The sequence below is a fragment of the Halyomorpha halys genome, unplaced genomic scaffold, assembly GCF_000696795.3.
Source record: "Halyomorpha halys isolate HHAL.00 unplaced genomic scaffold, Hhal_1.1 Scaffold127.1, whole genome shotgun sequence".
NCBI classification, from domain to species: domain Eukaryota; kingdom Metazoa; phylum Arthropoda; class Insecta; order Hemiptera; family Pentatomidae; genus Halyomorpha; species Halyomorpha halys.
The window spans coordinates 255,206-268,397 of NW_027107825.1; the positions used below are offsets into that span (position 1 = coordinate 255,206).

The following is a 13,192-nucleotide window of genomic DNA, read 5'->3' on the forward strand; positions in this document are numbered from 1 at the left end:
CGTGGTTGGGGACAGTGGCAAGAAAGGAAGGATTGTCGAAATTAAAAGTATGGTTCAGGTTTAATGCGTGTTCTGATAATTTAGATGCAAGTGGATTACAGGAGTTGATAGAAGTTTTGTGCTGGGAAATGCGGTGCATAAATTGGTTTTTAGTTTCGCCGATATAGAAGGAATTGCAGCATGGGGTTGAACAGGGTATCAATTTGATCAGGGAGTCTTTCAATTTGGAAAAAAAATAGGAAATTTTGTTGTGGGACTTCAAGCCAAGACGTAGGGTGGGAATAGTGGATCTTAAGGATTTTTGAATATTATCTGAAAGAATGGGTTGAGAAGACTTGAGGACAGGAGGGATTGGAGTAAAACGGTTTATGTAAGAATCGAGTAGTTTGTTAGTAATTTTCTGAGAGAAATTGTTGTTAAATAGGATCTGTTTAATACGTTGTATGTTGGCCTGGTGGTATTGAGGGTCAGAAAGAGAAAAGGATCGGTGGATAAGGTTCTTAGCAACATTAATAATTTGGTGATAATGGTGTTGAGAAAAATAGTTGACAAGTCTACCAGAATAAGTGGGTTTGGTATACCAATTAGTGGATAGGGAACCATCGGAATTTATGATAATAAGTAGGTCAAGAAAAGGGAGGGAATGGTCAATTTCACCTTCAACAGTAAACCGAAGATGAGGGTGGTAGGAGTAAAAGGCTGATAGGATCTCGGGGATTCTGTCAGGATTGAGGACAAGGAAGAGATCGTCCACGTACTTTTTAATGAAAATTATATCTTGTGTGAAGAGAGGTATTATAGAGTCGAGAAGGTCATTAAGAAAAATATTAGAGATATCTGGAGCTAGGCAGTTCCCCTTCGCAAGTCCGCTAATTTGGCGGTAAACTTTATCGTGAAAAGTCAGGTAACCAGAATCACAGCAAAGTTCTAAAGCAGAAAGAAATGAGGTGAGGTTAAGCATGGTATGAGGTTGAATTATAGTCCAGTTCTTCTCAACGATATGAAGGGCTTTGGCAATGGGGATGTAAGTAAAAAGGTTTTCGACATATATGGAGGTTAAGATAAAGTTGTCAGGTTTGTTAAAGGATTGTAATAGTTCTTTAAGGTGGAAGGAATTACGGATATCATAAGAGTTATTGTGGCTGAGGATTTAAAGGCCAGGAAGAAGAAATTTACTTAGTTTAGAAGAGAGAGCGTTGACATTAGAAATGATGGGGCGGAAGGGGGTTACCATGTTTATGGATTTTTGGGAGTTTGAATAAGCGGGGGGCTAAAGAATTATAAGACATGAGGTTAAGGTTGGCGGGGCGGTTAATCTGATTGGTTTCAAGAAGGTTCCTTAGGAGTGAGTTGAACTGGAGCATAAGTGAGCGAGTTGGGTCTCGAGTGGTAGGTTGGTAAGTAGTTGTGTCAGACAGAAGGATGTTAATTTTTTCAGCATACTCATATTTGTCCATAACCACAGTCGAGTTACCTTTGTCAGCTTTAGTGATTATAAGTTGGTCGTTAGATTTGATAAAGGAGCGGGTGTAAGAAAGGTCTTTGAAAAATAAGGGAGAAAGAATGGAAGAACGGAGTGGGGGGGGGAGTGTTGGAGGTGACTGGAAATAATGTTACAAATGCGCATATGAGAAACCTCCCTGTCTTCTTCAGATATACTAAAAAGATCGTCTCAATAAATAAATTCTAAATCGGTAATTAGAAGGTATAAGGTGAGAAACATTTGAAGGAGGTGTAGAGAAATTAGGGACTAAACTTAAAATATCGACTACATAGGGGAAATAGTGTTAAAAAAAATCTATGAGTTTTTTGTTTAATTTTATTTATTTATTTGTTTTTTTTATAATTTTTTAAATATCTCTTCTCCTCCTCTATTATGTATATTACCATTTATTGTTTACCTAATTTAAGTATTTTTTTTTACAATGTTTACTTTAAAATTATTTTCGTTATTGTGGCGTGCTAAACTGCCATCCCCACTCCTCCCAATACAAACGGCTAACTCTGACTTTGACTCCCGTCAAAACAGGTATGAATTCTGTCTCATCATTTGATTTTATTCTTTTTTTTTTCATCTCTTAATTTGTACTTTCTTTAATATTTCTTATTTTATCTCTTATCTATCTGTTACTATTACCCTTTTCATTTACTGTTTACAACCTTTAATTTTTCTTATTATATTTTACTTTTCATTGTATACCCCTGTTATTTTCCACTTATGTTTTTTCATTTTTTTTTTTTGTAACTATGTCAAGTGTTTGTATCTTTTTTAGCCCTGACGAAGCCCTACAACGTGGCACGAAACATTGGCTTAATAGAAATAGTATAATCATTTATTATTTGAATTTTTTTGACCGCCATATTCCATTCATGATCATAATCAATGTGAAAAAAGTGAAATTGTAGCTATAACATACTCCTTAGCCTCTTAACTTTTAATAAGTTAATAAAATATTTTAGTAGTATAGAGATTATCTTAGGAAACTCAAAATTGTAGAAAGCTGCCTCATTTTCCGAGAATACTGATGCCTTTTATATTGTCACATCTGACAATAATTTGATCAAATGGGAACATTTTTAACCTAAGTATGAGTAGAATGTATAACATGGGTTAGTAATTTTCTGTTAAAATTAATATCTATCTATATTCACCTTATTTCCAATTTTTGTTTAATTACAGTTCGTTCTTCACTTAAAACCAGACCAAATAAACTTATTCTATCAAAGCGGTGGAGTCAGTTTGGAGCGCCCTTTATCACAAGCTTTGCAATCATATGAAACAAAACCTCGTAATTGGCCATTAACAAAGCCGATTCATAAGCTTGAGGCAGTTTTACAATGTTCAGGTAACAAACATAGCATTATAGGCAAAGCCATTTTAGTGGTTAAGCTTTATATAAAATTAAATGACCATAATTATGTCTTCTTGTTTATTATTAATTTTAATCATTTATTAATCTTTATGATGGTTATTTGTAAGACCTGCAATAAAGCTATTTCGAGAGACGAAAAAATGAAAATTTCATGCATAACATGTCAGAGTACATATCACAATAAATGCATCTGAACCAGATACTCATAAAAAATGGATGTGTGCTGAGTGTGAATCAGGATCTGGCATGTTGAAAGGAAATGAGGCTGGCACAATGATTAATCTCTTAAAGAGGCTTATCAAGGAGGTTAGAGAAATCAAGGCTAACCTCTATGGCATCAATGAACTCAAAGATACAAAGGACACTCTTCAGAGGCAGTCGGAGCTTTCTTTGGAAAATTTAAAAAGGCTAGAGAAGATTGAAGCCCTTCTGGACCAGCAGAAGAATAAAATCGAAGAATTGTCCTTAGAAAACAACAATCTTAAAGCTAAAATATGTGGCCTTGAGGTTAGAATTAATCAGGTGGAACAGACCTAAATCATCACAGTAGAGATTAGGGGAATTCCGGAGAAGCAGGAAGAGACCGTTGTGGGAACGGTTCTCAGTATTGGTGCAGGCCTCGGTGTGAAGCTGTGTCCGGATGATCTGGACCACACAGTATGGCTCAGGTCTAAACAGGAAGGAGCGCCAGGCCATATTATAGTGAGATTCGTCCGTCAAACAATAAGAGATGAGCTGATGCGGCAAAGAAGAGCCAAAGGGGATTTCTCCACTTATCACTTAGGTTGGGATGAAAATGACGTGCACCGCATATGTGTGAGCTAAGGAATGACGTCCGCCAACAAGCACCTTTACTGGTTACCCAGGCAGAAGCAGGAAGTTTGGCTGCCACGGAGAAGCTTCAATAAGATTTGAATCGAATTAGTCACTGGGCACAAGAAAACAAGCTTAAGTTGAATGCAGAGAAGACTAAAGCCATTGTAATAGGATCCAATCACCTCCTGAAAACTAGTCCTCATATTCCAACCATATTCCTAATCAACAATCCAATACAATTCCATCCATACTGTAATATCCTCATTTATGAGTAAATAGTTATTTTTATATATAAATGATTTTAGTTATGTTTTTATTTTATGTATCAACGTTAAATGCGTTTGGATTGCCAAATAACACACTTTGGTGGATAAGAAGTGAGTTGAAAACTGTTAGGGAACCAATGCTATGTTTCGTTAGTGTTTGTTTGCAGAAAGATTGCCAACAGTCAGTGTTAGTTTATTGAGAAATATAAAAAGAAGATTCTATGAAATTGGTTAGTTTTGTTCTACCTAAAATTAAATACATTTATAAAAGAGGTATTAATTTAATTTAGTATTATTAGTAGTAAAGTGTCTGTTTCTGATTTCCTAGAAACCCACCCTGAGATTAAGAGTCTATAATATTATATATAATTAAAAATAAAAATTCTCATATTTATTTAATATTTTTATTGAACCTTGTCATCATCAAACTATACTTTAGACATGAGAATAACTAAAAACCATATAAAATTCCATTTAGTCTCTGATATTTTCCGTTGTACCTTTTCCACCCTAAAGCGTTTAAATTATCTTCGTCACCTACTTCCTTTTGAAACTCGTAGGCTCCTGGTTACATTCTTAATATTCCTCCAACTTGATTATTGCTGTGTGGTTTACGGAGGTGTCTCTAGGGATCTCGAAGCAAAGTTAAAACAGTTAATTAATTGCTTTGTACAATTCATCTTTGGGGTCCCTAGGGACGCCTCTGTCAGCCGATTTTATGAAGAATTGAAGTGGCTTTACCCCTCCTTCCGTCATAAATATTTTCTTGCTTTCTTCTTCTACCAAGTTATCCTATTCTGCCGTCCATCGTACATCTCTGATATCCTTCAATTTAAATCCTCAGTGCATTCCCGCAATACCCACTCACAGTCTTCAGACTTATATGTAACTGCCCATCAAACCGCAGCCTTTGGTAGTTCTTTCTTCATCCGTTTTTCATCCTTATGGAATTTTATCCCCTTCTTCATTCGTAGTTCCAATACCCTTCCAACCTTCAAATCCCGTATCTTCGACCACCTTCTGTCCACCCAATTCGGAAGAATAAAAATTGAAAGATTCAAACAAGGTTTATATATTTTCTGTACTTAATGTTTCAGATTTTCATTTATTCTTGTAAATATGTATATTAGCAGAAATTGTACTTTTCCATTTATTATTTTTAGTTTAATTATATTTGATTTTTATCACTTTTTTTTCTATTATTTATAATCAGAAGTGTTTGTCATCTTATATTTTATGATATGTCATATGATTTTACTTTATTTGTTCCATTCTTATTTTATATATTCTGTTAATTATTGTTGTTCATTTTTATCTTTTTAAATTCATTATTTTATTATATTTTATGATGTTTTATAATTTCATTTTTATTTTGTATTTCACTCTAAGGCTCTAAAGCCTAATTTTGATGCCTGTATATTATTCTAAAGGGGTCAATCTTAGAATAAATAAAGAATATTATTATTATTATTACTTAAAATTCAGAGAAAATCTTGACACTCATACAAACTCCTTAAGTTTTTTTTATTATAATGCTTCACTTTTCTTCAATAAAATACTTAAATACATTCATAATTCTTTTAAAAACATAGTATCAATCAAACTATCTCTTGAAACAACCATTTTGTAATACTGCTCATAATTCTGCTTTAATTTTGAACTTCCAAATCAAAACTTTGTGAACCTTTTAAATACTGGTACTGGAACGGGTAATGGTGGGGGGAACAAGTCCGGCAAGTGAAGTGGGCCTATTGGTCCTTTTTGCCATCCCCAAGTCAACCCAATGGAGTAGCTCTTTAATATATCTTATTCCTCAATATCGAACCTTTTTTATTTTCTAATGAAATTCAAAAGGGACTCCCAATCTATAGAGGAAACCTCTTTTCCTGTAATTCTATCAGAGCCTAAAAGCCAGTATCTTAGTGACGCATACCTACCACAATCTGCTATGTAATGTAAGACAGTCTCTGTGGCCTGTCCGCATAAGCAGCAGGTTTCATCATGGACTACTCTACATATCTTAAGATGTCTTAATAATCGGAGTTTGTTTCTGTTTAAACCTAACAGCCACTTAGTTTTAGAAGTAGAGGGTTTATTTATTAAAATCTTGGCCTGTCTCAGCCCTGTACAGTCCACTCCTTACCTGCCTTCTTCCATGTCCAGTCAAGGACTACTTCTCTGATGCCTTTTAGAAATGCCTAGGAATGGTTCTGGTCCTATAGGAGGGTGCTCAGCCCCGATTCTAGCAAGCTGATCAGCTTTTTCATTACCTGTGATTCCCTTGTGCCCTGGGACCCACACAAGCTGAAGCTTCTTTAAGCACGCTAATGATTCTAAGGCTAGTTTACACTCTCTTACCAAATTAGAGGTGACTCTAGGTGACTCCAAGGCTTAAGGGCAGACAGACTATCTGAAAAGATGGTGATGCCAGTCCTATCACAGCTAGTGACTTCAGGGCATAAAGCTGCCGACAAGATGGCAAATACTTCTGCCTGAAAGACAGTCGAGTGCTTGCCTAGTGGGAAGCTTAGTTCTATGTCTAATTCTTCTATGTAAACCTCTGTTCCCGTTAGTCCTGTTGAATCCATTCTCAATCCATCAGTGAAACAGGGCAGATACTCTCCTGGGGTTTCCACTAAATCCTGTACCCAATCCTCTAACTTTGAATGTAGGTAACTAATCTTAATGTCTAGAGCGGGTTTTTTATCTAGAAGTGGTGAGCGGTATTGTAGTATTGGTAACTCACTTTCCACTACTTTAGCTATTGTCGCGTGACCAGTAACTTCTCCTGTCTCTATCCACTGTCTGATTTATTTCATTCTTAGATAGGCTAATAGCACTTCCCCTTTAATCAATAAGTGGAGTGGTATTAGGATTTCCAATGCTGTAGTAGGTGTGTGAAATGCCCCAGTTATACCGATACAGGCTATCCTTTGGATCTTACTGGCCATTCGCACATTGGAAGCCCTTTGGAGGGCTGTCCACCACACAATACTTCCATAGTAAATTCTCGGTCTTATTATCACTGTGTAAATCCAATGCATAACCTTTGGGTTGAAGCCCCAGGTAGTTCCAACACGTCTTACTTCCCAAAGGCAGCATTTATTTTTCTTTTAATTTCTGCCAAATGAGATCCCCAGTTCAGTTTTGCGTTAAAACTAATTTCGAGATATTTGACCTTTTGTCTCAGTTGGAGTTGATTGCCAAAGAAAATCAGGGTTTGAAATATACCCAATTTCCGCTTTCTGGTGAATAGAATCAACTCTGTCTTTGTTGGGTTAACTAAAAGGTTCATTTTAGTACACCACGTCTGTACTACATTACATGCGACTTGCATAAGTACCATGATGGTACTCACAAACTTTCCACTAATGAGGATCACTCCATCGTCAGCAAAGGCTTGCGGGAATATCCCAGCATCCTCAAGTCTTCTCAATAGGCTATCCATAACTAGACACTATAGCAACGGTGAGATGCAACTCCCCTGAGGGCATCCAGTTACTGCCTGCGCCTGTAGCCTATTACCATCTTCCAAGACTACAATTATTCTGTTATTGAGAACAAATCTGACCCATCTCGTTTATGTCTTCTTAATTCTCTTTTATACTTATTAGAGGCAGCCCGGTATACATTCCAGTCCATCTCTAACTTTGTTTTATAAGCTTTATTATGGGCTTTTCTTGTTTTGTTTTTTTGTAGTTTAGTCAATTCAATTGACCACCATCTGACTTTTATTTCAGACTCCCTTTTCAGTGGACAAGCCTCCTCATAGGCTGATATAACCATACTTTCAAGCAGGCTAGATTCAATGTCTAGCTGTGATCTGGAAAGTCTTTCCACCGCATAGTCTGTATCGCATAGTATTTCTCGGGTTTCTCTTCATTGTGAGTGGAGGTTTCTCAGCTATAATCTTAAATGAGATAAACCTATGGTCAGACAGTGTTATGTCTGAGGTGACTCTCCAGTCTTTACATAGGCTTTTAATCCAGCTTGAGGCCAGCGTAATATCTAAAACCTCGCCCCAAGCTCTTGTAACAAAGGTTGCTTCGCCCCCTCTGTTAAGGATTTCTAAATCTGTTGAGGGTAAAAATTCTAGCAAGGCTTCACCTCACTCATTGGTGTCTGTGCTTCCCCACAATAAGTGGTGAGTATTAATATCTCCGCCAATTGAGAGTGGTAAATCTACCTCCCTAGCGTGTCAGAGAAGTCTTTCTAAGTATTGATAAGGTGGATCTAAACTATGGGGGACATAGGTTCTTGAATTAGCACAAGGGTCAATTTGACCCCCGAAAGTGACTTTGCTAATTCGGCAGTAGCTTTACTCCTCCTGAGGGGGGTGGCTGCTCTTTGTCGAATAGACCGGCGCTCGCTATACACTCAGTTGAACCAACTCGTACCTCAGCCACCAGTCATTTGCTTCCAACCAGGGGATCGTATTGCTCGGCATCTTGAATATTGCTCTAAGGTGGTCTGGATCGCCTTCCACACCCACTAACTGCCACTGATCAGTACCTACTATGTCCTCGTTCTGGTACTTGAGAAGCTGGACCAATCTGCCGGGTTTGATCACCTCGGCTCCCAACCCAATAACAATTTTAGTGGACCATGGACCCTCGGCAGACCGCCTCACCTCAAACCTATGGTCTGTGGGAGGTACCCATTAAAGAAGCCAGTCTCTCGTCTCCTCATTAGAAAATGTGAGGAGAAACCATCCTAGATCTGCCTGGAGTCCGGAGTTGTCGAACACCAGTGGTCTCCTCCTTGGACGTGGCTCATTCATCCTCATCTCAATCCCAGATATGAGGAGCTTTCGAATAAGTAGGGCTTCCTCCTGTGTAATGGAGGTACCCTTTTTGCCCCACCACTTTTTTCAGTAATTCAACTCTCAGAAAAAATTTAAACTGTGGTATTTAATAATTTTCTCTGAGCTGCATTGTTTTCTACATCTGTTCCTTATTACAAACTGCAATTACTTTGTGTATTAGAAGAAATATCTCATTCCTTAACAATTCTCACTGTCACTCTGGAATAAGCTTATAATAGAAATTACCAAAGACAAAACTCTCACTTTTTTAAGCTTGTATCTAAAATTACTTCAGTTCTTTACTTACAATTAGATCCAAATTTTGTGATCTGTTTAATGTTATCATTCGACAGTATTCCTATTACAATAATCTTAGTTTTTCTTTCATTGTAATAAATATATTATTATTTATTTGTTATTCCTCAATTTTTGTTTCACATTATATTTCATAGTATATTACACTATTATTTGGTAACCTATTGTAGTATTATTATTTTACAAGTACTTTTCACAGATTTCAGTTATTTTTTCTAAGGAATTATTCTTTAAGAATAATTTCTTACAGAATAAATATTATTTGTCATTTTCATTCTGTTTAACAGTAAAATGAGCTATCTTAACTTTGAATTATTTATGCCAGGTGAAGCACTTTATGTAAATGACATACCTGAACTTTCTAATCAAATGTATGGTGCACTTGTTCTTGCTACACAAGCTAACTCAACGATTAAAAGGATAGATCCATCTCCTGCTCTGGTAATTATAGAAACTATAATTTTCATCACTGTGGGTGGAATTTTTCACTAATTTATATGATTTATTTTTCTTTTTAATAAGTAATTTAAGTGTTGAATATTACTAATCTTTTTATTGGTACAATACAAAGTTGGAGTATACAAACATTTAGGAGTACATTTTGCATCCACAGGTAAATAAAAAAAGGCTTCTATACATTTTATACAAAAGTCATCCATTGCTACTGCTAAAGTCTTGGAAGCCCTGAGAAGAGGAAAGAGTGACTCTTGGGAAACAAAGATGGCATTATATGACTCAATGGTCTCCTTAGTTCTCCTATATGCATCCGAAGTTTGGAGCCTTAGATATCTCGATGCTATCGAAATTTCTCAAATGAAATTTATTAAATACTTATATGGATGGCCCAAGAATTCCCCAAACTATATAATTTGACTAAATGAAATCCTTTAAGTTTAAAGCTGATAAACTACTGGTCCAAACTGTCATTGATGCAGAAATCCATGATGTAGAATACAACTGGTTCTTACAAGTTAATATGTTAGCTCACCAATATGGATGTAGATATGAGTTCAATACTTCATACAAAAATGGAATATTGAGACATAGAGGTGATATCCTTGAAAATATCCTGAACCACAACTTCTCAACTGATATCAATAGAGCATTGAACTCAAACAATAACCCCATGTACTGATCACTTTGCAGTTTTAACCTACTCAAACCATCAACTCAAGCATATCTAACATATAGGCTAAATTAAAAATAATAAGATGCATCAGCCAACTAAGAGTAGGAAAACCGGAGCACATCAAACTACACCACGGAAGCAAAAACATCACTTTCAAGGCAAACAAACTCTATCCATTCTGCAAAAGTTATTTCAATAATGGTTTGTTCCATATCCTCCTACATTGTCCAACCTTTTAAGAAAATAGACAATATATCTTAAAGCCAACCATATCCGTATCTTGCGACCTACAAAACATCGAAAATATATTGAAAATTAATAGTGAAACTAAATTGAACAGACTCTATATTTACATTGTAACAGTGTGTAATAAGTTTGAATTTGTAAATGCCATATAAATAGTTTTTGAAGCCAATTAATATCAGCACTTATATTACACTTTCATTTATTTAAAATAATTCTCATTATTTTAAGTTTAATATAATGAAGTAATGAACATTGTGTTAATAGTTTTTATTTTTGTTTAATGTTTTGTTATGGAGCTCTTATTTTATCTTTTGTTTATAGTTTTTGTGATAGAGCACTAGACTCAGGTTTTCCTTTATAATTGTTTATTGTTACAAGACTTTATCTTTCAAAAATAGGATATATTCTATTCTATATTACTAATCGTATTTTTAAAAAAGGAGGAATTTAAAAAAAATAAGGAATAATTAAATTTTCCATACAAATTTTTAAAAAAGTTATAAAGTAAAAATTGCATAGCATTCCTACATAAATTAAATAAAAAACAAATTAATTTAACAATTATATGAAATTTAGAATGAAAATTAAAAATAAAGTTTGAAACATACGCCTTGTGTTAATACTACATTGATTAAAGGCCCTACCTCTATTTTATTTTTAAATACATTCTTCCAGCATTTCCCAATTGCATTTTTAAACCATCATTTTGTGACATCAGAAAGCCCTAAATATAATGATTGGATCTAAATCATTTGGATTAGTTTTTTTACAGGTTATATATATTTACTGTATATAATTTTGTAATTGTGAAAAGAATAAAGAGTAAATAATATTTACTTCATTCCTTCATTCATAATTGCTTCCGTTATTTATGACTTCTAGTCAGCGTGATAGTTAGTTGTTTATGCCATTTCTAAAAAAAAATTTGTCTCTAAAGGTGAAATTGAACCAGTGCTTGGTATCCTACAAGAATGTATTGAGGAAAAAGTTTGGAGTTAGAGCTAAACCTATAAACTTTGAATGATTAAAATTATAATTTATCTTTAATTTTTTAATTTCCATATTTATGTAAAGGCCTTGCCTTCATTCTGAGTTTCTCTTCTCTTTCCCCAAGTATTTCAGGTTAGAACAATGTCATATCAATCCCTGATCATAACCTCTCTTGTAGTTATTGGTGAATATAGAGGGGAGGCCTGCATCCTCCCTCGTCCTCCCCAAAGGAACAGAGTTTAATTTTGTAATAATTTTATATTAGATCCTCCATAGTTTTATCCTAAACAAAACAGATTTAAGATAAATGTAATTTTTAGCAGTAATGAATAGCTCAGCTTCAAATATGGTGGTGGACCTAGGTCCAGTTCACAAAATTTGTCAGGTGATTAAAAACTTTATTTGACCACAATAGCTAAAATAAAATAGTAAATACTGCCATAGATTTAATAAAGCTTTTTGAGTAACATGGTCTAAATACTCATTTCATGTTTGAAACTAAACACTTGTGTAACTGATCTTTCTTTGTAAAGAAATCACATGTTTGAATGCATTTTTATCAAGTGAATCTAGCTGGTTTTTATATAAATGAACATCCATATTCCATAGAGGATGTAACCACATTACGAGAACAATATCTGACCCTTTTGTCATCAAAATAGGCCTGGCCATAATTGTGACTGAGCTACTTAAATATCATAGTTTAAATTATATTATAATTTTTTTCTCTATTAAAAACTTAAATGTTCGTGTTAAAAGCCCACTTGATCCCAAACAATTTTCTTAGCAGTTTTTTCTTGACAAACATCATTGACCGTGTTTTTGATTCCAACTAAAACAGTTTGATTCCTGCTCTCATTGGCCCTAGCTGCAAAACATTACAAACTTAAATCAAATATAGATCCTTTTAAGTTTTTTTTTTTTTCTTTTGGGCCCCTTCTATACACAATATCCGGTTCCACCTCTGCATGGAGGTAGAAACTGTTGTAGAAAATTGGCTTTATTAATTGATTTGTAATTAATTTTTTTGTGACATACTGGAAGATGTTGATTGACCGTGTGGAAAGATGTAGGTTTTCATCGAATGGGGTCCACAATAGCGCAATAGACCAATCATATCTTTGGTGAATAGTTGGAGTAGATATGATTTTCAAAACTGTTGGTGAATGTTGTGAAATTATTTTTAGGTGGATTTTAAAAAAAAAGTATTAAAAAACTGAGAGATATACCATTGTCCATCTGTTAAAAATTGATTTAAAAAGGTAAAATGCCATTTCCACGAACTCCAACAATGGTATGTCATGTGTTTGATCAATCGAGCTGTTATAGGTCACATTTGATACCAAATCTAACTGAATGAAATCCAATTTGTCATAAATATAATGAAACTATATTTGAATTCATGTTTTATTGTTTGAATATTGATATGCTGTATGGTTTCTTAAATCTTGGGTATACTCGTCAGGATAAATGAAGCATACATTTCACGTTTTATTAATCTTTCTGCTGTGGATCAGGGAGGCTTTTATAACAAAAGAACAAAGAGTATATGAGGTACTAATGGATGGTACTAGCCAACAGAACTAAACAAAGGTAGAGTTAAGCAGTTTTGGAATAGCCTAGCTGTCCAATGGTCTGAAGTAGTGTCGCCATCAATAGTATTGTTTTATTCATAATTTATTTACAAATTTACAAAGTGTTAAGGTTAAAAATAAAAAAAATTAATTTGAAAGGAATATGGTCCGGGTGCGGT

General features: G+C 34.7%; 1 protein-coding gene across 9 annotated transcripts in view; it reads left to right on the plus strand.

The window, feature by feature from the left end:
- Positions 1–13,192, plus strand: part of LOC106678177 (uncharacterized) — a 114,061-nt gene that overhangs the window by 51,636 nt on the left and 49,233 nt on the right. For all 9 annotated transcript variants that reach the window (XR_010843108.1, XR_010843109.1, XM_014416548.3 and 6 more), the window contains 2 exons: positions 2,681–2,846; positions 9,400–9,515. Coding sequence is in view for 7 of the 9 variants with exons in the window: in XM_014416548.3 (XP_014272034.1) it covers positions 2,681–2,846; positions 9,400–9,515 (282 nt within the window). In the remaining 2 variants the exon portion in view is untranslated. The remainder of the gene's footprint in view (positions 1–2,680; positions 2,847–9,399; positions 9,516–13,192) is intronic.